General features: G+C 34.5%; 2 protein-coding genes across 2 annotated transcripts in view; both read left to right on the top strand.

The window, feature by feature from the left end:
- LOC110026552 (protein DETOXIFICATION 44, chloroplastic-like) overlaps positions 1-17,836 on the top strand; it is a 35,261-nt gene extending 17,425 nt beyond the window's left edge. Inside the window, exons 5-13 of the mRNA XM_020727530.1 lie at positions 165-300; positions 11,869-11,965; positions 12,090-12,187; positions 16,161-16,324; positions 16,449-16,520; positions 16,606-16,722; positions 16,922-17,017; positions 17,095-17,216; positions 17,518-17,836. Of these exons, the coding sequence (XP_020583189.1) occupies positions 165-300; positions 11,869-11,965; positions 12,090-12,187; positions 16,161-16,324; positions 16,449-16,520; positions 16,606-16,722; positions 16,922-17,017; positions 17,095-17,216; positions 17,518-17,596 (981 nt within the window). The 3' untranslated portion in view covers positions 17,597-17,836. The remainder of the gene's footprint in view (positions 1-164; positions 301-11,868; positions 11,966-12,089; positions 12,188-16,160; positions 16,325-16,448; positions 16,521-16,605; positions 16,723-16,921; positions 17,018-17,094; positions 17,217-17,517) is intronic.
- A 2,054-nt stretch (positions 17,837-19,890) lies between these two features.
- Positions 19,891-27,000, top strand: LOC110026555 (dehydration-responsive element-binding protein 2A-like). The gene is made up of 5 exons (XM_020727533.1): positions 19,891-19,970; positions 20,404-20,518; positions 20,605-20,689; positions 23,738-23,792; positions 25,806-27,000. Exons 1-5 carry the CDS (start codon positions 19,891-19,893, stop codon positions 26,620-26,622), a joined length of 1,152 nt encoding a protein of 383 aa, XP_020583192.1. The 3' UTR covers positions 26,623-27,000.

Below are 27,000 nucleotides of genomic sequence, written 5' to 3'. Positions count from 1 at the left end.
AACAAATTTGTTAAAAAAGTAAGCATTGATGTCGTTCACAGTTTATTATTTGTATTCCTAAATTTATAATTTGGGAGACCTAATGTATAATCTCATCTTGTTTTTTTATTTGTTAATTTGATTCTACAAAATTTTGGTTAAATTGTAACTGCTTTTCTATTCAGGATTCACCTATGCGTGCACCAGCTGAGCAATTTCTAACTTTTAGAGCTTATGGTGCTCCACCTTTGGTTATAGCACTTGCGGCACAAGGCACATTCCGGGGTTTCATGGATACAACAACACCATTATATGCTGTAGGTATGCAGCTGTATTACCATTTACATTTTAATGCTCATCCTGACTTAGCTATTAAGGCAAGTCATAACTCCTTGTATCATGCATATTTGTTTCGATTAGGTCTTGAAGTTGGTTTGGACATTTGGATGGTTAGAATTAAAGGAAGATGGCTACAATAGGTTGTTAGTTTCCTGAGGTTATAAAGGGGAAACTAACAGTTGTATTGACATGAGTGTGGATAGAAATAAGGAAAAAAGGTTCTTTTGAGAGGAGAGAAAAAATCAGGAGTAAGTTTTCACATCTTTCTGTTTTTCTTTCAGAAGTAAAAGTCAGTTTTTCTATCAGTTTTTTTATGTTTTAGTTTCTTTTAGTTTGTGTTGAATGACTATTAGCCATTATTATTACAAAAAAATCTATGGACGTTATTTTACCAATTGGTTCAGAGCCACCTCTGTGTGATTGATGAATAATTTATAACAATTATGATTTAGAGAAATTTACAGGCTAGAATATTTTCGGGTTATGAAGATTGAAGTGAGAGCCCTTCTTGTACAATTGGGGCTTGAGGATGCTCTTGGAGGAGAAAAGAGTTTGAGCTCAAATCTGTTTGATGGTGAGAATAAACAGATTTTTGATAAGGCTCGCATTGTTCTAATCTTATATCTTGGAGACAAAGTTGTGAGGGAGATTTCGAAGGACAAATCTGCAGCAGCAATTTAGGTAAAACACAAAGTCTCTACATGAAAAAATCCTTCACCAATCATTTGTTCTTGAAATAAAGGCTATAAACATTCAATATATCGTTGGGAAGAACAATTGAAGAGCTCTTGGATGAATTCAAGAATATAATAGTGCATTTTGAGAACATCGATATTAAAATCAATGAAAAAGATCAGGCATTGTTGTTATTGAAATCCTCGCCCAGTACTCATGAGAATCTCTCTGATACACTAATTTATGACCGAGACTACTTAAGAGCTGTACAAAAACCTCTTATGTTGAAGTAGTTCAAGAATAAACAGGTAAAAAAAGCGATCTCAGGATTCAAACCAGTGAAGGATTGTTCGCTAGAGGCAAGCCTGATGTGAGGGATTTCAAGAAAAATAAATTCAATGATGGTTTTCATGAATTTAACTAGGCAAAATGGTGTGCACATCCTTCAAGGAAAGACAATAATTGGAAGTGCTAAAGTGGCTTCAAAGACAATTTCTGATCACGTTTCACTATGACTTCAAATATTACGTCTTGTGAGTGAAAAAGGACTTGAAGTTTTGGGCAATCCCCCTATTGGACAAATGCAAGCTCGGGAAACTGGACTTTTGCGCGCATTTTACCATTTGGGAATGCATGCAAATTCAAGTTTGGAACTGGGGAGCATGGAACCAAAGGCTCCTTTGAATATCTGCAGTCTGATCTCTGGGAGCCATCAAGAATCAGGTCGATTACAGGTGCTAGGTATTTTCTGTCTGTGATACGATGATTATTCAAGAAGTTTTTGGGTCCTCAATATGAAAAAAAGTATCTTGCTTTTGAAACCTTCAAACAGTGGACTGTTTTGATTGAGTTCAAATCGGAAAAAAGAATTAAAAGACTTCGAATTGCTAATTGTGTGAAGTATTGTTATATTTTATTTAAGGAGTTTTGTGACTTTGACGGGATAGCGAAGCATTTCACAGTCATGGGCCATCCTCAACAAAACGGGCTTGCAGATAGGTTTAGCAAAGAGAGTGGATGTGAGTTCTCAGTCTCAGATTTGCCAAAGTTGTTTTTGGGCATAAGCTGAAGAAAGCCTAATTTTTGAATAACAGGTGCACATCTTCAGCTATGCTATCCAAGACACCACTTGAAATGTTGTCAGGAAAACCAGGGAAGTGTTATAGCTTGCAAATTTTTGGTTGTGTAGCCTATGCACAGATCTCATACAACAAACTCAATCCCAGAGTTAAGGTCTGTTCTCAAGATATCCCGAAGGTGTGAGAGGTTGTACGCCATTTTATGTTGAGTCAGGATGTCCTAAAATTGTCATCAACTGGAACTGCAGAAAAGGGTTTTAGAGTTGAAGGTGGATTCATTAGATAGACAAGGCATAAGTAAATCTAATGTTTTGCTAGACGATGATCGTGAAGATATTGCTATGTTGGCCTTACCTCCTTTTCCTCATGCATATATGAAGAATTTGATGAGCCTATTAGTTATGAGAAAGCAATTAAGAGCCTCAAAAAAGAGCAGTTGATGCAAACTATAAGGGAAGAAATTTATTCTTTGACTAATAATAAATCACCAGATCAGAAGCCGTTTAATTCTAAATGGATTTTCCTGAATAGTTTGGAATTCCAGCCGTCTAGAAGTCAAAGTCTAAAGTCAAATTGGTGTTTATAGGTTTTACATAGAGAGAAGGGTCCGACTATGCGGAAAATTTCTTTCCTGTAGTAAAACACACTTCAATCTTAGTACTTGTGGCTCTCGTTGCAATTCAAGATTTAAATCTACAGAAACTGGATTTTTGAACTGCTTTTCTTCATGGATAATTTGAAGAGACCATATGGATGAAGCTACCTTAGGGATTTGAAGTCATTGGGAGATGTAGAATTAGCTTGTCTGCTCAAGAAATCCTTTTATGTGTAAAGCAATCTCCAAAACAGTGGAATTAAATGTTGGTCGAGCTTATGATCAAATATGGATTTATTAAAGTCAAAATGATGACTGACTTTACTGCCTCGACTGACTTTACTGCAAGGCACTAAGAGGAGATTAGCTTATATACTTGTTATTCTTGTGGATGACATTCTGATGGTTTGTCTAGACTTGACTCAGAAAAAAAAAGCTAAGGAAACTTTGCAAGGTGAATTTGAGATGATTACTAAATCCTTATCTGCTTCAAAATTTTAGCGCTGCTTCAGTTTGAACTTTGGGAACTTAAGCTAAAGAAAAAGAAGATTAATCAAATGATCTAGGTGGAGATTTGAGTCTTGATGCTGGGTTGGACATTTGTTTGGATAGGATTAAATAGGTATATGTCATAAGAAGTAGTCGGTTCGGTAAGTGACGTGGAGATTTTACCCTTGGTTTTTTTTCCCTCCTCTATGAATTCTTTTTATTTCTTTCTTTCTGTGTGTCAATATAACTATTAGTTCCCTTTTTTCAACGGCAACAAATAGTTGTATTGACATATATGTCAATCAGGAAGGACGAAAATTAAACAGCTAAATTAGGACTTTTGGAGCTTCCTTATTTAAATTATTTCCAATATCTTTATTATGATGTATTTCCTTTTTAGCTGAATATTTAGATTAGGAATATGTATTATTAAGTTACCTAAAATAAATTATACAGAATATTTTGTACCTAAAACAGATTGTAAGATTGTTATTTAATGGAATGAAAGCAAAGGGAAAAGGCAATCAAACCTATTCAGAATTCAACTTATTCACGCAAAACTTTGACATGGTATCAGAGCTAAATTTTTGCCCTAACCACCGATAATTGTTGGAGTATTGCCAAGACTCCCTTCTCGCCGGCCTTCTTGCAAGATAGGAAGGGAGAAACTATTTTTTTTCCTTGATCTCATTATTTCTTCAGATCTCCTTTGCTAGCCATCGCTGCTTCTGCGGCATCTTCGACTGTTTCTTCTACTTCGGCTTCGTCCGCTTCAACTTCGGTTTTCTTCATCGTACTCAAGGATTGGAGGCTTCGACACTCCTTCCTAGACTGACGACTTCGGCTTCGACAAACCCTAGATCTTCGACTTTGGCACTCTCGGCTTCGACAATCTCGACTTCGACACTCACGGCTTCGACATCTCGGCTTCCGCACTTTTGGCGTGAAGATCTGAGAACAAATCGTCCTCATCATCGCAGGAAGAATCAATAACATTTAGATCGTTTAACAGGACGTGGATCCTACTTGAAGGCTATGATCAATAGCATCTGGATAGTGTAACTGGATCCTATTTGTGGGCTATGATGTGTAGCATTTGGATCTGAACCCCGATCCTACTTGTAGGCTATGATCGATAGCATCTGGATCGTGTAACTGGAAGTGGGTCCTTCTTTTGGCTATGATTCAAATTTTTGGACGATAATGATAAATGTTTTCTTGCTTCTCTTTGCTCGAATCATGTTATGGCTCAGGAGTTGTCTTTGAGGCTTCGACGCTTCGACACTCTCAGGCTTCAACACTCTTAGGCTTCGACATTCTCGATTTTGACACTTTCGGCTTCGACACTCACGACTTGAGAATTTTTGGTCCTGATAGTGTTATCAGTTTTTTGTTGGCAAATTGATGCTTCCTGATCAGTCAACATCAATTTGAGGGAGGATGTCAATCAGGAAGGACGTAAATTAGGCAGCTAAATTAGGAGTTTTCTATAATTAGGAGCTTCCTTATTTAAATTATTTCCAATATCTTTTTTATGATTTGTTTTCCTTTTTAGCTGAATATTTAGATTAGGAACATGTATTATTAAGTTATCTAAAATAGATTATATAGAATATTTTGTGCCTAAAACAAATTGTAAGATTGTTATTTAATGGAATGGAAGCAAAGGGAAAAGGCAATTGAGCCTATTCAGAATTCAACCTATTAGTTCAAAACTTTGACAATACATATAGAAAGAAATAAAAAGAATTCATAAAGGAAAAATAAATCAAGAGTAAAGTCTACATACATCACTCTATTAAAAAAAAGCAATCTACATACCGCAAAATTTTCATGTATTTATATATCTAAAAGCTAAACTTTAATATTTACTTGTATAAAACTTGATCTTTAATATCACATTAAAGAACCACTATATATATATATATATTATATTTTAAATGAATAATATCATTTCATACATATGTTTTGATGTGATTATGACACTACATCAATATATAAGTAAATGTGAAAGATTAGGTGTTAAGTAAATAAATCTTAGAATCGTGTGGTGTACAAAAAAAAAATCATGAGTAAAGTTTGTACATTTTAAAGACAGTAAGGAAAAATAGAAAAAAAATGATAGGAGATACAGTAGAAGCAGTAATTCATATATCTCAATGAAGAGTACACTCTATGTTTTATGGATAGAGTATAAGATTTTAGTTATAAATATAGTTACCAACATACCTTGTTAGTTTAGATTCTGGTGGTTATATCAAAACCGTTATTGTCCTTTCTTGTCAGCTATTATGTTAATGCTATTAACCATTATTTTTCTTTCTTTCCAGCTGCTATCTTGATGTTGTTATCTCTCGGCAAGGTGATGGGTATAAGATAATCGTCAACTTGGATCAATGTGTCTTGAATCTTTGCTTAGGTAGAGATTTAGTAAGAGCATTCACCGATTGATATTGGATATATATGTAATGTATTTGTACTTATTTTGATCGAATGTGATCCCTTATGAAATGATAATCTATCTCGATATGCTTCGTACATACATGAAACACTAGATTGTTTTCTATGATCATTGTCGAGAGGTTATTACAATGTGATATGGTTGGTTGAGCTTGTGGTATGTCAGTCTTGAAGGATACGACGCAACCGTATGATATCTGATGTAGTAGCTGCAAGAGCATGATATTCAGCTATCGCAGAAGACTAAGCTATTGTATGTTACTTCTTGGCAGTCCACCCAATAGATGTGGCATCCAGAAATGAGCAGAAGCCGGTGGTGGATTTGCATTTATCCAAATCTGCAGCCTAATATGAATCTGAATAAGTTTGTTGTGTGAGGTTTGTTCGAGTAATGAGTATACCAAAGTTAGTGGTTCCTTGTAGATATCGGAGTATGTGTTTTAAGATTTGGTAATGGTGGATTAAGGGAGTGTGCTTATGTTGAAATAAGTGATTTAAGACAAAAATGTAAGGTCTAGTTATGGTAAGGTATTTTAAGGAACCTATAAGCTGTTGTACAGTGTTGGATCTTCAAGTGGTTGGTTTGGTATCTATTCTGCATTTAGTTTGGTATATAATGGGGTAGAGACTGATTTGCATCCTTTCATGGGTGCGGTATGGAGAAGTTGTTGTATACTCCTTTGTTGTTTCAGGAACAAATAATTGTTTGTTTGGGTGATTTCAATTCCCAAAAACCGTGACATTGGCCCCAGGCCTTTGTTCTGAATTCTAAACTACAATCTGCCCTTAAGTTCTTCTATGATGGAAGCACAGTCTCCTCAAAATATCGTCTACCTTGAAGAGAACATAGATGGGATGGGTTCTTTGCTTTGAAATTAGTGAGGATGGGTCAACTTTGCCGAATCTGATTCCCACTTCAATGAATAATTCAGAGATATTGGCAAATCACTATTTAGGAGTTTCTTTGAGGTCATAAGGACCTTTTGAGTAGGCTTACATGGTTAGAGAGTTGTGAGTCATTTAAGTCAACTGGTTGCTGCATGTAGACAGTTTCAGACAGGCATTGGAAAAACCTCGAATTGGTGTGTAAGCCATTTTGTTTGGATTGCAATTTTGAGTAGTATTCAAAGTGCTGACATTTTTTCTGTCGGGTAGAATGTATTGTGGTAGTTGATTCTGAACTGTTATTTGTACCCTTAAGCAACCCGATGCGCTTGGCCATCAATCCATAAAGCTGATTTTTTGTAGTATGTCCAATGATGACCAAGATTTTTGTTTGTGTGTGTGTGCGCGCGCGCGCGTGGGTTCACATCCTCTCTCCAATATGGCTACTTGAATAACATGTGGGATTGGAGAGGGTTGCATTTGGAGTATGTTTTTATGTAGTTGAATGGTGTAAGTAGTGGGTTAATATTGGGGTTCGAAGGTGTAATGGTTGAGATATTGTGAGGAGATGAGTAAGGAAATGATTGTACATTAAATACGACATGACAGGAGATAATCACTTTTTTAGTTTTATAATCAAAGCACTTGTAACCTTTATGTACAAGTGAGAAGCCCATAAATAAACAAGATGTTGATTTGGGTGTTGTTAACTTGGGAGATGCTTGTGGTATTAACCATTGGTAGAAGAGCCAAACACCCTAAGGTGAGTATATGTAGGTTTACAATGATATGGCAACTCACATGGAGAGATGTTATGAGCATTTTTGGATGGCATATGGTTAATAAAATTAGCTACGGTTAGGAGTGTGTTGACCCAGAATGTGTAGGGTAGAGAGGCATCACAGATGAGTGTGCGGGTAGTTTCAATTAAGTGACGATGTTTTTAATCCATTACACCATTTTGCTCTGGTTATGGGATGATAGAATTGGTGAGTGATTCCATTGTCATATAGGAATTGGGAGAGATTGGTGCACATGAATTTGCCTCTCCATCCGTAAGAATATTGTAACCATAGGAAATTGGGTTTTAAACATTTTTAGGATTGAGTTGCATTTGCTTATTGCCTTGGATTTTGTAACAATAGGAAATACCCAACAAAACTTTGAGTAACCATCAATGAAAATAATATAATAGTGATAACCTTGATGATATATAATAGGGAAAGGACCCTATACATCGGTATATATAAGTTGGAGAGGCTTGTTCGTATGTGAGGAGTATGAGGAAAAGGTAATTTATGGTTTTTTTCTTTCATTGCAATTATTACATGATTGTGGCTTACGTAAGATGCCTAGAGTATAATATATTTTGAATAGGGTCTTGAGAATATCTTGATTTGGATGACCAAGATGTTTATGCCATAACAATTGCTTATGTAGGGAACAGATGGAGAGGCAACTATAGTTTGTTTTTGTTGTGCTGGATTTATTAGATATAGCCCGTCAAAATTGCAACCTTGAAGTGACTAACATGTTTGAGTCAAATATGGTAGATCCATTGGAATCAAATAAGATAGGCATTTAGTTATCTTGAGTTAGCTTATAAATTGATAGGAGATTGTGGGATATTGAGGGAACATGCCATATTTGAGGGAGAAGAAGCTTGTGGGTAGGAGTAGGTAGTATCCTGCCACTTGTATGATGCACAATAACTTGTTATTCATTTCCTATAAAAATTTATTTGGATCCATTTGCAGGTGTTATAATTTGAAGATGGTTCAAATCTGAGATGAGATGGGCTATCACACTTAGTTTAGAACCTAGATAAAGCCTGAAACTGTTAGCGCCTGATTGGTAGAGGATGTGTACTTGAGATTAGTATGATACCAACAGGTATCCTCAAAATGACGAGCTTGTTACAAATCTAGCAAGTTACACCAAGCTTGGGTGAGTTGCGACCATTGCGACCGTGCAAGATAGATGTGGACTGGCCACAACTACGACCCCTAGTTCATGTAAGTTCTTGATATTTGAAGAGCTAGTTGTGAGTTGGTTTGAGCTTTTGATTTTAGATTATCCCTGGCTAGATTAATTTCCTCACTACAGAGGAGAGAAAAGAAATCATCAAGGTCTAGTGGTTGAATTTGGGTTCGAATTGTTGTCTTGAACACTTTGTAGAATGCTAGTAGCCCATTGTAATCATTGAAATATGAAATAAAATGAATAAAAGAGAATTAATTCTAATGACTTGTTTCGGTTTGAACGAAGCGTTTCAACAATTTCTTATTATGAGATGGGCACGTCTTTCGAACCAATGTAACGATATAAACGAATAGGAGACAAGAGAGAGAGAGGGAGCAAGCGAGAGAAGTGAAGAGTGAGGAGACAAAAGAAAGAAGAAGGTTTGGTTGTTTCTTATTCTAATTGGCGGCCTCGTCGAGGAGTCTTTCATCCAACACCACGAAGTCGATACTATTTTGTGTTGCTTGTGGTAAGTAGAGGAGGAAGCTGCGACTTCATAAGGTGGTACCCTGCGAAGGAGGAGAAAGATGTCACGCCGCCTTCATCTGTTGAGGAAGAAGAGGAGCGGCTGGAAGGTCATCGACCGAAGCAGGAGACAAGGGTCGTGTGTGGAGCTAGGGCAAAGGCCAAAACATAAAAAAATATGTTTAATAATTTAATAAGTTAATATATTGTTATATGAATAATTGTGTGTGTATGTATGAGTATATATTTATTTAAATAATGTGTTAATAGAAGTTACTTGAAATATGATAGAAGTTATAAAGCCCCAAATTGGAGGGTGTAAGGTGACACAAACTTCCATTATGCGGAAAAAGGAAGAGTCACGAGCATGAAGTGGAGAGTAAATGTCTAGTGAAACTCAATTTTGTGATTTAAGGTTGTACTAATTTAATTAATGAATCTAATATGAATATTCAAATTTATCCTTTAAGTATTAATAGTAGGTGTATCTCAAATCAAGACATAATTATGGAGATACAGTTGCAAGATCGAGGATCAAATCATTTTGAAAGATGATGTATGTTTTAATTAACGTTTAATTTTTTTTAATTTAAAATTAATGTTGAATAAAAATGTTAATGTTAAAATCAATTTTGGTTGAAGAACATTTGATTATAGAAGGCCAAAAGTTAGGGAATCAGTGTGACAAACAAGTTGAACAAGTGAGTACTTATACTTTTAAATTATAATAATATTTGATTTCTTCTAAATTCGATTTATTCTATGACTTAGATTTTACTGGCTCTTTAAGTTCATTTGACCATATTGAGTGTATGTCATTTATATTTGTGCGTCATTTAAATGCATAATTCAGGTTATTGAATGATATGAATAGAAAATAAGAATTAGATTTACTATGTTGATTAATAGCATGTGTATGATTGACTATGATAGAGTCACTTCTGTATGGTAATAGAGGGGGAACGCTAAGGTACTCGTGCACGTAAATAGAATAGATATTGATATTGAAATACCTTAAATTGTACATGTTTAGGCCATGCTCCTCTAATGATTGTATACAAATTTTAAAAAATATTGTAAACGATACAGTATGATATAGTTCATGTTTATAATTATATTGAAAGATCTTACTAGATAGCACAAACCTTCAAATAATTTTAGATTAATTTACTTAAAATTTAATCGGCATGCATATTGTTTCTTTTTCATTGTGTTATTATAGTTTATGAGTAAGAGTATTCACTAGTTTTGTTTAGCCTACTATTATTTTAAACTAACTTTTCAGGTTTAATTAATCGATTAAAAAAATGAGCAATAAAAGAGAAAATGTTTATAGAAAACGCGAATAATCAGAATTGAGGTATATTCTAACAGTATTGTTTAAATTTTTTTGTGTCTATTTCATTTGTTAAATATTAGTTATAGAAAATGAATATAGAAAATATTTAATTTCTATCATCCAACCATCTGGTCCCACCTTGGTTAATTCTAAGCTCTTGGTCGGGTCGTGACATATATTTAATGTGTAGAGGAAAATATCCTATTGATCAAGTTTTGCTCTAGCTATTGAAATATTATCAACAAGGGATTTGATGGTAGGCAAGTATTGAGTCATGGTTTGGGATTTCATGCATAGATTATGTAACTCATTTTGAGTTGTATGAGACAACCTATTAGTGGGTTGTCATCCGTTCGGTAAGGTTAATGAGATGTCTGCCATGGTTGTGAGATTAAGAGCATATGGTTGAATTGATGGAGAAAGAATATAGGGCCGCGACCAAATTCTGATAAATGATAAGCCAAGATGTATATTGTGTGTGGAGTTGGAGAAGCAGTTGTGTTGAATGTGAATTTGGGAGGACAAGGAGTATTGCCATCCAAGACTCTCATAAATGTATTTGCGGTGAAGACTTTCGTGCTTTGGGCTTTCCAAAATGGGTAATTAAAGCCTTATAACTGAGTTTGGGTCAGATTTTTTATATTATTCATGAGAAATTTGAGTAATGGAGGGATATCGATGGTTTGAATGAGTTCAAGGGATGTATATATCTGTGTTTTAGAGTTCTGAAATCAGCCATGGGAGAAGTAGATGATCAGTTTATACAAAAGTTGCACAGATCGGTTACCTGGAAGTAGCAGTGAGAAGAAGGTAGTTGTGGGAAGAGAATTGAAGGGATAGCAGGAAGAAGAATGGACATGCTTGCCAGTAGATCGCAAGGTTGCCTGAATTTAAATAGGCACCTTCTCTGATACCATAAAGACAATAAGGAAAAGAGAGAAGACAGGTAGGAGATACAGTACATGCAGTAATTCATATATCTCAATGAAGAGTACGTTGTATGTATTTATAGACAGTATAAGATTTTAGTTACAGATATAGTAACCAGCATATCTTGGTAGTTTAAATTCTGGTGGTTATATCAACACCATTGTTTTCTTTTCCTGCCAGCTGTTAGTTATCTTGATGTTGTTAACTGTTACTATCCTTCTTTTCAGCTGTTATCTTGATGTTGTTACATCTCTCAATTTTTCTTTCGGCAATAAAACTCAGTTATTCTTTCTTAACTTTATGGTTGTTGTTCTTCCTGCTTGTGTTTAATTGCTGTTAGCCATTGTTTTGATCAAAAGATCTACAAAAGTTATTAACTTGTATGATTATTATTTGGAAAACTAACTGCAAATGGTAAAATCTCATCATATATTTAGCAATGATCCTTGCAAGTTAACCATTTAATCCAAGTAAAATTATATTTTATGCAACAAGTAGAGGGAAGATTAATCCTGATTTATTTTTTTATCATTTACATCTTTTTCCTCTAACAATACATACTTATGATGTTTGTTTAAAATGCTTATTTAACTTTTGGTCTGATGATGCAGCTATTGGAAACTTACTGAATGTAGCTTTGGACGTTGTGTTACTTTTTTATCTTGGTCTAGGCGTTGGGGGTGCTGCCATAGCCACTGTAGTTTCAGAGTATATCTTGCTCATGAGATGCTTTTGAAAACAGTATTGTTGACTTGACGTTTAAAATTTTATTTTGTAGTTTTACATTTCTAACCAAGCTTTTTTTATATTAAATTCATACTCATTTTAACAGGTATGTCATCGCATTTATCCTTCTTTGGAAGCTAAATGAGAAAGTAATTCTTATTCCTCCTAACGTGGGTGTTGGTGTTGCTCGCTATCTCACCTCTGGTCGGTGATCAATCTAATTGTATTATGTTTTTTTTGCATTAGTTTGAAAAATTGCATTGTTATCAAAACAAAGATGATCCAAAATGTATCAATGAGCAAGAATAGCTTACCTGTGCATACAATAAGATGGTTAAACAGCTAGTTTATTAATGTTGAAGTCTGCCAAATTGAAGACATTACTCTTGAGAGTTTTTTCAGGCAAAAATAGTTATGATGGTGATTAAGCTGCTTGACTCAGAAGCTTTTAACCAGACTAGCTGTGGTGATTAGCATACTTGTGGTTGGATTTGAATTTATGGAATAAGTGCCACATTTAGGAGAAAATTTGGGGAAAATGCTGGCTTCTTGTTTTTTCTTTCCAAGATTCTTTAAATTTAAATGAGCTATTGACATTATTTTATACAATAATAGGATCTAAACTAGGTCTAATTCTTAAAGAAAGGTGTGGGAACACAGGTCTTATATTGCAAAATTAAAAATGGAGGTTAAGAGAATTTTCTCTTTGCTCTCATTTCGTTAAGATATTTACATAAATAATCAATCTTTTTAATATTAAAAGCTTAATTGTAGTTTCTTTTAATTGTTTGTCATCAGCAAACACTGTTCTGCCTAGTTAGTGTTGGACAATTTAGTCAAAGATTTCCTATTACAGTTAGAATGATGCATTATACGTAAATCACACGAGGAATATAGGATTCACAGATCACAAACCACTAAATAATTTGACCCGTATTTATCAAATGAATATATATAGAAGAAGTGGAGCAATTAGTAGTCAATTTAGCAACACTAGCAAACAATTTAAAGGCTCAAAGTGTTGCAATATTTTACATGGCTTCACCTTTCTTGGATTTAAATTTTTAAGGATTTTTAATGGAAGCCTTTCTAAAATTCAGTATAATTTTATAATCAAATAAACTCCTCGAGTCGCATGTTCACATCAATAGAAAGCTTATAAACCTATGCTAATTAGTAGCTATTTTCTTAACTACTACTTTCATATAATTCATGTAGATCATGAAAGTTATGCAAATGATGTGAGGCAAGTAATAAAATACCAATATGCTAATATGCATCCTAAGGGATCTAATAAGGACATATTTATAAGTCTTAGAAATTGAAATCCTAATGAAATGTTACCAAGTGAACAAACCACACAATTAATTATAGTATATGCCTATATAAATGGACATTCCCTTAAAATAGTCTAAAATTTAGAATTGATGAATTATGCTATTTTGGGATGATTTGATGGATAGACTTCTATATTTTTAAGTTTCTTTTAAGGAACTTACTATTTACAAATGTCTTGAAATATCAACTCCACTTGGAACTTGTCTTGAGTTTCATTTTAAAAATTTATTTAACTAGACCACAATCCCAAAAACAAAGTAAATGTCAATTTGATCATCCATTATAAGAGCAATATCAATCAATAATACTCAGAACTTAAAGCTTCAAATTGCTTATTTGATTCATTCTTTTTGTTAGATATGTTGGTTTCTTTACATTCAATAATAACTCAATTCTCATGGGAAGTTTAGATACTATTGTGATCTTATGTTTAATTTAAATTTTATATTCAATTTTTTACTCGTGATCAAATATATATTTGAGCTCTTAAATATGGTCCATTGAGAATGTACATCTATATCCAACATCAGCTTTAGATGGAGAATCTAATTATAAATTGTATTATCTATCTAATTAATACTCTCAGAAATTATATACAACAAATTCTTTAATAGAATCAAAGTCAAAAATACATAATTTTTGCATTGGTCTTTTTTAATAGCCTTTGGATGAAATATTTTCAGGTTTCCTTAAGAATTGCCATAGGTGCTACAGCTTTTGTTGGCTGATTGTAGCTTGCCCCAATATAAAAAGATTTAGATAAGTCTCATATGTTATTTTTTTTTTTTTGTGAATTTAGCATGTGAATTTAGCATTAGCTAATTTTAGCTAATTGTTAAACTCTCACTTAACTTTTTTAATGAAGTTAATGGTAATTAAAGTCAAATCATTTGGATATAAGATGTGTAAGTTATTTATAATATTCAAGCATATTAAAATAGGTTGTTTACAACTAAAATGGATTATGTAATTTAGCCTATGTTATTTATCAAGTGGTACATATTTTTGTTTAAGCTCATATTTAATGTCAGCCCATGTTGATTTCATTTTTCTTAAACCACTTCACTAAATTAATTGAATATAATCCACTCATTTTGTTTTTGCAACTTTGAGCATTTTAGAATTAAAAATAATATGCTCATAGAAGTTTTTCAAATTATCAATCCATCTTGAAAATTTTCTTCATACCTCTCATTGAATATAGGAATATAATTTTGAACTTCAAGTTAGTTACAATTTGTTTAACTAAAACTAAACTTACCTTTTCCTATTTAAATCCCATCATTTATTAATTTGTAATTACCCAATTATTATTTTTTACATTTGATCTTATATCAATTTGGTATTCAAAGGTTTAGGATTGTGATTTTTTAAAGCAACTAGAAGGATGCAATATATGTAAATCATGCACAGAACTTATTATTTGTAGATCACAAATCACTAAATAAATAAACAACTTGTTTGAAATGCAAGTAATAAATATTGAAATTAGAACTCAAACAATAATGTAACAATTGAGCGTATTAAAAAAATGAGAATTCAAACTACCCAAAATAAATGAACGATTGTAATTTATTTAACATAATTAGACTCTTTGTTATGTTAAATTTGAACAAGAGCACAAATGTTAGCAAATCAAGAATGAGTTAGGCTGAATAAGTTAGATTAAAGAAATAATTTTTAGAAGTAAGAAATCTAGCCCTCATTCCGGTACATCGATATGACTTTCTTCAACATTAGTTGCATTTATATCACGTTCGAAGGAATCACACATCTAAGTTGTGCATGCAAGATTGAAATTTCGAAGCCATTTTTATCCATTTAGAGATAATAATCTATATGCCTCAAACTTAATGGACTTAAATTTTTACATATATTTCGCCTTACCTTTCCATGAACAGGTGTAATTCAGTTTTTAAAAGTTAAAATAGTGGTATTTAGTTTGTGGTATGAAAGATTTGTGTGGTATAAATGTAAAAAGTAAAGCTTAGGTGTTATATGTGTAAATACAAAGGAATTGGGTGGTATGTATTTAAATGCCCCAAACATATATTTATAGATTCTTCATGTTTGGGGCAATCGATATGGTTGGTACAAGGTTTGCCCACTATAATTTTAAATAATCACTAGATTCTAACTTCAATTTTATGCAACCAATATGTGACATGTTCTAGAGACAACAAATTACCGTGTCAAGTAGATAAAGTAGCCAAGTGGTGGTAAAATGTTTCACAATTTGTTTGTGATAATTTTTACTTGAATGAACATTTTCTTCATTTTTGTTCTAGTTGGGAACGATGTATTTGTACATAGATCATATTTTACTGTTTATTATTTTTTAGTCAAGCTTATTGCAGTAGCTCTCAACTATGATAAAAGACTCATTTATGATGAAATTGCTCAGGAGTTTCTTTCAATTGTGTTTTCATGTTCCCGCAGTAGGCTAACCTCTTTGCTGGTTAATTTTATGTTTCCAAGCATTAGAAGAAAAGATGTAATTTAAAATAGGGGATTTTACATACTTAGCACACAGTTCTAATCTATTTACATATTTCACGCCTAAACCTGTATATTTACACACTTATCATTCAAATTTTTAATATCACATCCAAAATAGCACTATTACTACTTCTTAAATACACCTTTTTATGCATAGGTTTAAAGCACCAAAGTGCTACGAATATTAATATGGAAGTTTAGGTTTGAGATATGTAAATACATAAGAATTGTGTGCTAGGTATGTAAATTTCTCTTTAAATTTTTTATCTTTTCCTTGGATATAGCTATGCAGACTTCAATCATTTGATAGTTATCCATGTTTTCTGAAAATGTTTTTCAGGTATTCTCTTGATTGCAAGAACAGTTGCTGTTCTAATGACCATGACATTGGCGACGTCAATGGCTGCAAAAGAAGGCCCGATCCCCATGGCCGGTCATCAAATATGCTTGCAAGTTACTTTGGCAATATCCCTCCTGAATGATGCTTTGGCTCTTGCTGGACAGGTTTCTGTTCTATCCAACGTTATAATTTTACATTTAATAAATGCTATGATGCAAGAGTTATCTAAATTTTTAAATGATTATTGTAGTGTTTGATACTGCTTTCAATTGTGTGCATCTTTCACAGGCTCTGCTCGCAAGTGAATACACCAAGGCCAATTATAAACAGGCTCGTATTGTAATTTATAGATCTTTACAGGTTAGCATTTCAATCAAAGTTTCACTTGAATTTTCTTCACATGAATCGACTAATCATCTTTTATAAATTTTATTTAATTTCCCAGATTGGAGCTATATCAGGGGTCATGTTAGCTCTTTTCTTATTCTTTTCGTTTGAGGCGTTTTCTAGTGTATTCACCAATGATCCAGCCGTCCTGAATATCGCTCACTCCGGAATTTGGGTAACATTGATATTCGAACGCATTATTCTGAAACATGATTTGAATCTTTTCCCATTACTTTGTTAACAGGATTTGTTTGTTTACTAAGATAGTTGAAATTTAAATCTTCCGTATTGTCTCAAAAGCGTCTTGGTTTTGAAATCCAAAATAAACTGAATTGCTGGAAATGTCAGATTCTAACTATCAATTCTCTCTGCAGTTTGTAACTTTATCGCAGCCAATAAATGGCCTTGCTTTCGTGTTTGACGGGCTCTATTATGGTGTCTCGGACTTTGAATACGCAGCATATTCAATGGTATGATTTCTAATTCACTTGGATTCGCTAATTCTTGCAAGCTCAAACAATAAGCAGAGATGTCATCTTCCTTGCAGGTGCTTGTGGGATTGTTTTCTTCTGTTTTCCTGCTTATCGTTTCTCCCACTTCTGGCCTTTTTGGAGTTTGGACTGGGTTGTTTCTGTTCATGTTTCTGAGAACTGCTGCTGGATTCTGGAGGTACTTTAATTTTAGTTGCATTTACGTACATACCACCCAACTCTTATATATTTACATATCTAACATCTAATTTTACATTATACATTTGTACCATCAAAATCTTTTTTACCACTTCAAAAATACCACTATCTAAACTTTTAAAAAGTGGAATACATCTTTTCATGTATAGGTAAAGGTGGCATATATGTTAAAAATTGAAGTATAGATGTTATATATGTATATACATAGGAACTTAGTGGTATATATGTAAACCTCCCTTCATCGCATCCCTGTTTACTGACAGCATTCATTCTGTATGTAGACTAGGAAGCAAATCAGGCCCTTGGAAATTGATTTGGTCTGAAGAGAATACCAAACTCAATCAAGCAACAGGAGAATGAAATCCTTCAACAATGTTAATTTCTTGTTGGAAGAGAATATTTCTTCACCTCAGGATAATCCAAGGCTTCTAATTATGAACTATTATGGTGGAAGACCAAATTCATGATTACTTACTCTGTTTTTACCATGACAACCATTTCAGGTAAACAGTGTCAGTGGGAGAAATAATTAATGATTGGGAGTAAGTCAATGACCAGAAAGTATTCGTTGATGCATATAAATTAGTGTAAAGCAATGTCTGGCAGTTCATTTATATATATATATATATATCAATATTATTATTTATTACAATAAAGGGTATTTTTTTTCTTGCATTTGTTTAAACTTTTAAGCTAGTTATAATAATTATTAGAAATTATGCTTGTTAATTTTTATTAGGCAACTTGTATTTTTATTTTGGGACATCTACATACATAGCATAGCATCCAATTGTAATGTATTTACATATCTAACACCAAAATTTTACTTTGTATATTTATGCCTCTAATCATTAATATCACATCTAAAATACCACTATTTTAACTTTTAAAATTGAAATACAGGTTTTCGAGTACACGTGTGATGGATATAGGTAAAAAATTGAAGTTTAGGTATTAACTATGTAAATAGATAAAAATTGAATGGCATGTAAGTAAATCTATCTGTTATTTTTTATAAAATTAGTCTTTATATAGCTGCTGTTTGATTTGCTAAAAAAGTAATGCAGTGTAACATGAAATGTAACAATGAAGTAATGTATTGTATTTGAAATGTTTTAGAGTTTTTTTTGTTGACTCTAAAATAAACATAAGACTTTATATTCTTCAATTGGTTTTAAGTAGATTAAAAATAAAATATTTCAAAAAAATATGAGAAGTTATTGGCGGGCTATGTCACGGCAATGGCGAGCGACCAGTAATAAACAAACATGCTTCCCATGAAAAATAAGTCGGAAAAAGAACAGGTCAAACAGCGCAACACAAACATGCTCCTTAAATTAAATTCCATAAGTATGATTAAAAGAAATATTTAAAAATACATTTAGCTGAGACTGCTTCCCTAAAATAGCCAAAGTATATTACTAGAGGACTAACATAACTTCACATGATAGTAATAACAATTAAAACATCATTGTTTACTATATTGAAAAAAAATATATTCCCTAATTGAAGTATTTAGCATATTTAGCTGCTGAATTAGTTGTTCATCTCTCGAAAATGGGCTCATTGGCTTTTAGTTCACCTCCAAATATCAAGGGATGCCATTTCCATTTGCAGAGGCATAGAAAATTTTCCGAATTGCTCAAATACAAACCACGCAAAATGTCAAAGAAATAAGATGACTAAAAAAGCTTGAATTCATTTTTGTAAGATAACAGAGCAAAGTAGCAAACAATTATTTCTAGTTTTCGAGCTTGAAGGAAAGTTAATGAAGTATAGTCTTTCGGTCTTAGTTTTGAAATAAATTCTTTTCAACACTTACAGCTATCTGTAATGTATAAATTTTGGCTATAAATTTGAGATTGTAGCAACTTATGATATAAAAAATGCATTCCTCATAAATTTGTGATAAATTATTTCCTCCTCATGATCTTGCACTCATAAATATGCCTTTCTGACTAAAAATTCATAGCTCCTTCTCATTCCAGGTTTCTTCTCGTGATCTTGCGTTCGTAAAATATGCCTTTTTTTTTTTTTTCCAAAATCCGTGATGGAAAAAATTTGCGTGCGATAGACGTACGCAACGCTGTGCGTACGATATTGAGGTTATACGATATTGAGGTTATAGCGATGGTACAAGGGGGTTATATCTGCGGTTTAACCCCTTGTAACCTCCCTGTAACCTTCTGTAACTTACCTGTAACATAAAATAAGTTTCGCGCTTATGTTATCAAATATTAAAAATTTATTAGTAGGTTACAAGTAAGTTACAGAAGGTTACAGGGAAGTTACAAGGGCTTATACCACAGATATAACCCTCTTGTACCCTCGGTATATCTCAAATATCGTACGCAGCGCTGCGTACGTCTATCGCACGCAAATTTTTTCCGTGATTCGGAGCCTGAAATTTATGGAAAGCCTTTCATAAACTCTCCCTAAACCAGATTTATATATTTTGGCGTGATCACAGAAATCATGAAGAAATAGTAATGTCGGCTTACCAAATTGAACTTTCTTGTAATTTGTTCAAAGAATAAAAAAAAAAAAGAAAACCCTTGCGCTTGAATGATCGGATAAAAGAGAAGATTCCTTATGGTTTGAACAATGGGAGAGAGAAGAAGACCTTAGAAGGGCATGGGTGCTCTCCCAAAGAAATGAAGGAGGTGGCGAGCTCGGGACGAAAGACGAGCTCAAAACGGCAGATGGGTGTAAAAGATGGAAGGGAGACAGAGTGGTATAAAGTTTAGGAAATAAGATTTTGGATTGTAATTTAGGGCCCGTTTGGGGAGAAATATTTGCGTACGTTTAACGTACGTAGAGCTGCGTACGTTAGTAGGTTACAGGGGAGGGTATTGGGGGTTATATTCGCGTTATACCCCCTGTAAACTTCCTATAACGTACATGTAATCTACCTGTAATGAGTAAGTTTCATGGTTTGTTTTCATATATTGTAAGTTACAGAAGTTACAGAGAAGTTACAGGGGGTATAACGCAGATATAACTCTCTAATATTCTCCCTATAACTTACTGACGTACGCAAATATTTCTCCCATTTGGGACAGCTTAAAAATGTCTCCTAGATATTTTGGATAGATAAATACATACATATAGGCCAATTAAAATACTAGACATTGGAATATCAGTCATCTTTATCATTTGTAATTTAGGACTATCATTTCGAGCCTTCCTCGAAAGGTGAGCAGGGGCTACTTCGAAGCTTCGCGTAAAGAGGCGGCCTCGAATACGATCCGCCCTTCCTACTCCTGGAGATTCGTGCATTCGGCAAATATTCCCGTGGAGCAGCACCTGTAGCTTCTAAGCAGCCTATAAAAGCTCATACTAGTTTCTAGTTCTGCTTCGTCCCTAAGAAACTACTGCCACCCAGACAAATCAGAGAAGAAGCAGAACGATGCTACCAACAAAACAGCCAAGCCAGATGGGGGAAGACGAAAGGTGCGTATTTTTCTTAGCAAAATTTCATCTTTCATCTTTTGCATTTATTTTTGGGAAATTTTTGATTTTGAGGTATGTGCTTTAAATTCTTCGGTATGTTGCTTAATATCTAGGGTTTGATCATTGTTTCATTAGGGCGCCGTCTGTATGCTAATCATGGGTTACTGATTTCGGTGTTCTATGAGGTTTGGTTGTGATGACTTTGGGGATTAAGAATATAACACCCATCAGTTTGTTTCCATTAGTTGAAACTGAAATTATTGCGTCCGTTTTCTTATTGTAGGATGAGCTAATATTTCAATATCTGATGTTCTTGCTTGTTATACTAGGACTTGGTTAGGCTTTCTTACCAAGTACTGTAGAAAGTTTGATTGAAGGAAGATGGGATAAAGCTGCGTAGTTTTTATCAATTTTTTGGAGAGAAGCCTTTCTGATGCAAGCTTAGAGTTTTGTCAGCATATCCTTGAAAGAATTGATTTTTTGCACCATTTTTCTTTGTTTGAAGCCCTATCTTGTATTTTAACTGTTAAGGCATTTGTGAGAGACAGTATTGAGCTTAGTTTCAGATGGGATGGTTGAGATATATTTTTGATATAAAAATACCATGTGTTAGCTCCTCTCTCATAGGCTTTATTTTGGAAGATGTAAATTGCTGAAAACTGATTCGAGAGGTCCTAAGAAAAACTTTGAAAAAAAGCACACAAAATAGAAAATATAAAAAAGATAGAAAATACCATGTTTAATAGTGAAAAAAAAATCCGAGAAAAGAAAAAATCACGGAATCACACCACACTTTGAAATTCACTATGTGAAAAATGAGGAGAGTTGTATAATTACGTTACTATTCTCTCCACTCTTTGAAAACTCCATAACATCTTTTCCTCCCTTCTACACAAGATAAAAGTGAATGTCATTCCCTTCTTATCATCAAAATCATAACATTAAGTTAAAAATTACCCAAAGTCGGTTACCGGCATCGAGGTGACACGGTGCTGCATCTGGACACTGTAGTGTTGTGTTCTCTACTTCTATACCTAGATTGAAAGTTAGGGTGCTGCAAGTATTGCAACATGGCGCTATCAACAACAACGACAACGACAACAACAAAGCCTTAATCCCACTACGTGGGGTCGGTTACATGAATCCTTTTTCTCCATTGCTTCCTCTTAAGTGTCATATTTTCATTTAGTTCTAATAAATTAAGGTCATTTTTTATACAATAAGCACAAGTCTTCCGCTGCCTTTATTAACTTAAGTCAAATCTAAAACGTCCAATCTCCTAATCGGATCATCAGATGGTCGACGCTTAATGTGACCGAACCATCTAAGATGACTTTCTCTAATATTGTCCGTCATTGTCCGTCACAGGAGCTACACCGTCACAGGAGCTACACCAACCCTATCATGGATATATTTATTTCGCATTTTGCCTCTAAGTGCAATGCCACTCATCCACCTACTCATTCTCATCCTGACAACACTTAACTTATTATTATGCTTCTCTTTTAAAGGCCAACATTCAGCGCCATAAAGCACTGTAGGTCTCACCACCGTCTTATAAAATTTTCCTTTCAGTCTAAGCGGTACTTTTCTATCACACAAAAGGCCCGAAGCATTCCTCCACTTCAACTAATTAATTATATTCTACTACTAACATCCCCATATCTATATCACCATTGCTTTGAACAACAGACCCGAGATATCTAAATCGTTCACACATTTTAATAATTTGATCACCCAAAGTTACACTTTTGTCACTAGAGCTACTACTACTAAAATTACTTACTATGTCTTTAGTTTTAGTTCTACTCAAATGAAGGCCTTTAGAATCCAATGTAGACCTCCATAATTCAAGTTTTTCTTAGGTTTTTTTCTCTCATCTTATCCATAAGAAGGATATCATCAACAAAAAACATGCGCCAAGGTACATCCTCCTATAAATGTCCAGTAAGACCATCCATAACTGAAGTAAAAATATACGGGCTTAAAGCCGATCCCTGATGTAATCCAATAGAAATAGGAAAATATTTGATCAATCCTCCTTCAGTTTGAACACAAGTAACAACTCTAGTATACATATCTTTAATGACTTAAATATAAGTCCTATCAACACCTTTCCTCTCAAGAACTCTCCAAAGGATATCTCTTGGGACCTTACCGTAAGCTTTTTCTAAATCAATAAAAATCAAATGTAGATTTTCCTTATTATCTCTGAACTTCTCCATCAAACTTCTCAAGAAATGTATAGCTTCCATAGTAGATCTACCCGACATAAATCCAAATTGATTATGAGAAATATTTTTATTACGTCTTAACCTATGTTCAATTACCCTCTCCTATAATTTTAAAGTATGACACATCAACTTAATTCCTCTACAATTTGCACACTCTTGTGCATCCCTTTTATTCTTAAAAATGGGACCAAAATACTCTTCCTCCACTCCACAAGCATCTTTAAAATTATGAAGCTGTTATAGAAAGATCAGCGAAATTGAGGGCTCCATTTTATTGAAAAAAAAAAGCTCTTCATCAGCAAGGCGCTATATATTGAAAAAAAAAATCGTGAGTAGCACCTCCAAACCCAATACATGGGGACAGCTCCCTTGTACTCTCTTAATAAACTCACTATCAAGCTTGATTAGCAAAATTGAGGGATCTTTGTGAACAAATGATTAGCACAATCAAGCTCCAAATAATAACACTTAACGCATTTGGATCAACCCAAATTTGAGCCCCCTTTAGTTCAACATACCCTTCGAATTTGAAGGTTAATTATAGCTATTGATTCATGTAGATTGAATAAGTTTCTTGTTTTGAAGGCATACGTTACTAAAGTTATGAAAACTCTATTTTTATGCTACTTGTGCTAGAAGATTACAAAAATTTTGAAAGCCTTAATTGTTGTTATTTGTGGTATCTTTCTATAACAGCTCCAGCCGTGTTCAAATTTGCAATGATTTATTCTGAAGTATTTGCTTTTTGATTTGATTATCACTTCTCTGATTTTGTCGCATCTTTGTGGTGATTTGATGATTTCTAATGGACTAGACTTGGGAAAAGCGGGGAAGGCATTGTGGTTGAACTGGCTTCATTATGCTGCTAGGTATGGATATTGAGATGATCCTTTTGGCAAAATTTTATTAAAAATTAGAATGTTTATGTAAGTCTGTTCATTAAACATTTTTACTTCAGATAATTGTTTAGAGAATGAGAACTAACATTTTTACTTGCAGAAACTTCTTCTGTAAATTGTTCTGGGCATTGAGTTTTTTTTTTTTGCTCGATGTCTGGCTCCAAGAAAGCTGCCTATTTTTTGAATTGTAGAATGGCTTTCAAAACAGTGGCAAGCAGTGAAGTAGGGCTCATCCAATCCATGAAGATCTTGCTAATGTGAGATTTTGGGAGGCGTAATCTTTGCAAAAAGAATACTTCCATGGCTTGAACCTGCGACCTCTAGCTCATAATGGAGGCAAACCTAATCACTTCTCCAAGCCTGCTCTGAATTTTTGTTTGTCCCTAGCATAATCAATTATTCACTAATCTATTATTTCTTAAGCAAACATGACTGCCCTTTTCGACTGAGTGAATATTTGGTTACTCGTGTTATTTTTCTATTTGCGTGGTCAAATAATCTTATAAATACATTATAAAATAGCAATATGCTGATGTTTAAATTTGTTGAATCCTGAGTTGACCGTGAATTCACACCACTTAGACAAGATCAATTGAGGAGAGAGAGAGAGATAGAGAGAATGGAGGAAAAAAGAGAACTAGAGAAGCACTTCCCGTAATTATAAGAGAAATGGATACAAAGATAGCACGCCTCCCTCACCCTGAGAATTTCCTCCCTAATTTATAGGTTTGGGTTGTCTTTAGGGTGTACTCTATGATGGGCTTCATAAAAAAGAGAGTTACGTGTATTAAAATTATATATTTGTAGCCTAATATGTTGCTTGTTGAAAGGTCATTCTTTGTATGAATAATTTTTTTTTGCTCTGTCAAGTTGATGAGGTCAAATTATTGAGTCTGTGCATGTTGTCCCGTTGCTCCACATATGACGAGTTACCGAATAGGCGAAGAGAGGCTCTGTTTGGCACAGCTGCAGCTTTTCTGCTTTTCAGCTGCAGCTGCGGGGAAGCTGACTGTCTGTTTGGTGCAGCTGTGTGAAACCAATTGTCGGGTAGTTGTTTATGGAAAAAAAATCATACTGCCCCTGTTTGATAAAACTGTTCAAAATCCAGTATCCTTAAACTCATCAACACTTCATTTTTTTCATTCATAAACTAATTACTCTGAGAACCTACATTGAAATCTAATCAGCCATGACGGGGCTTACGATATGATTTTTTTCACCTTCAATCCCCCCTCACATAACTAATAGCAATACATAGCATTACTTATGCAATATGGCTCAAAGATGTGCAATCAATAACGAAACGAAAACTTGCAGCCAACCACCTCCAAAGATTCAAATCGTAACCCTCGATGAAAATGCGACTGCCGAAATAAATACAAGGCAATTCAAAGAAGACAGGCACCTTCTTAGTGCTTCCATCGTAGATCGGTGGATTTTTAAGCAGCTCTTCCGGACTTGAGGGCTTCGCCGACAACCCGTGTCTCCTCGTGAGGTTCGAGATTGATGGAGGGTCCCAGATCGATGATTTGTACGTGCCACTCCTGCGATCGGAGCAACATCTGTACAAGGTGGCGCGTGGCGAAGCATCTGCTGCCGACGATCGCACACCCTTGCTCAGCGTTGTCGTCGATCACCGCCATACTCCTCGCCTTGTAGATGATAGGAGAAGAGTACTGCTGAAAGGAGGCGCAGGGGACTCGCGAAGGGCAGAAAAAAAATTTTACGGGGCAATAACAGGGCAAACGCTGGGCTACGGGGTTGATCACGCGGCCCGCTTTCCCCCAGCTTCGGCGGTGTCGCTAACATTCTATGTTTAATTGCCATGGTTTTGAAAGCTTTTAGTGATACCTTTGGAAGTCATAACACAAAGTATTTTTTTTCTTTGTTTGAACTTCACAGATTGTTCATAATTTTTTTTTTCCGGCCATTTGATTTACTTAATTCTTTCTACCCCCTTCTGTTTTACTATTGTTCTTTCAGGAAGAAGGGAATCCGAAAAAGGGTCAGCGGAACAAATTGTGTAGCTGAAATACTTGCCAAATGGAAATATCAGAACAGTGAATCACACTCTTTGGACACCGAATGTACTAGGAAAGTACCTGCGAAGGGCTCAAAGAAAGGATGCATGCGAGGGAAAGGCGGGCCAGAGAATTCAAACTGTAAATATCGCGGTGTGAGGCAACGAACTTGGGGCAAGTGGGTTGCTGAAATCCGACAACCAAAACGAGGCAGTCGCTTGTGGTTAGGGACCTACGACACCGCCTTTGATGCTGCTCTGGCCTACGACGAAGCTGCACGGGCTATGTATGGATCTTATGCTCGTGTCAATCTCTCTCAGTTCGATTCAGGCGGTCATGGCAATCTACAAGAATGCAGCACGTGTATTCAGGATGAACACATCAATCTTTCTCACTGCAAAAAATCTAAGTCAGAAACTTTTGATTCCACCACCACATTGGATGCCACATTAGAAGCAGATGATCTAAAACCTGAAGCTGTGAAGGAGATTAAGCCTCAGCCATCTTGCTCTGAAGATCATCAGACAGAGGAATTTATGCTGGCAAAAGAGCCAATTGAAAAGCATGATTGTTTAGAGGAGATGCCATTTGATATGTTTCACGTTGATGAGATTCTTGGGTTTGCTAATGGAAGTCATATTCCAAGTTCAGGAAGCGATTTTCAGTGTCCAAGCACTGGACAGGAAGCAGATACAATGTTCTGGAGCTTGGATCAAATGGACTATGGTTTCCCTGACTTGAGATTTCTTGATCCGATCTTCTTTTCAGAGTTACCTTAGCCATGTATTTGGGTTGTGCAGATAATTTTTGTTTGATTTTAGTTAGAAGCTTATCGATCATAAGAACAGAAAATTGCTTTGTAGGTAATTGATAATCCTTTTTTGTGTGGATATGTTTTGAAGTTTATAGAGGAATGTAGATTTATATTTGTTGATGGGGAGACAAGGGGTGCCATTTGTACTTTTGTTGTATTATACTGTGCTAGTTTCTATTTTGCAGTAAAATACCATCAGGTTTATTCACACTGCAATTTAACTGTAAATGCACTATTGTAGGGAGAAAATATTATCTCCGGATGTACGGACAACGGTGTGGATTCGATCATGTCTGCAAAGTGGTATGGATTCATTTGCACATCTGGACAACGGACGACAACC

Source organism: Phalaenopsis equestris, unplaced genomic scaffold (assembly GCF_001263595.1).
Source record: "Phalaenopsis equestris unplaced genomic scaffold, ASM126359v1 Scaffold000378, whole genome shotgun sequence".
Classification (NCBI taxonomy): domain Eukaryota; kingdom Viridiplantae; phylum Streptophyta; class Magnoliopsida; order Asparagales; family Orchidaceae; genus Phalaenopsis; species Phalaenopsis equestris.
This window is presented reverse-complemented; position numbering and strand designations above follow the sequence as displayed.

What these genes read in the sequence shown, in the direction of transcription:
- LOC110026555 (XM_020727533.1), top strand. Translation starts at nt 19,891, where the DNA reads ATGAAGGAGGTGGCGAGCTCGGGACGAAAGACGAGCTCAAAACGGCAG. An exon ending in GATGGAAGGGAGACAGAGTG is followed by an intron (nt 19,971 to 20,403) that starts GTATAAAGTTTA and finishes TTTGTAATTTAG; the next exon opens with GACTATCATTTCGAGCCTTC. An exon ending in CCTGGAGATTCGTGCATTCG is followed by an intron (nt 20,519 to 20,604) that starts GCAAATATTCCC and finishes TTCGTCCCTAAG; the next exon opens with AAACTACTGCCACCCAGACA.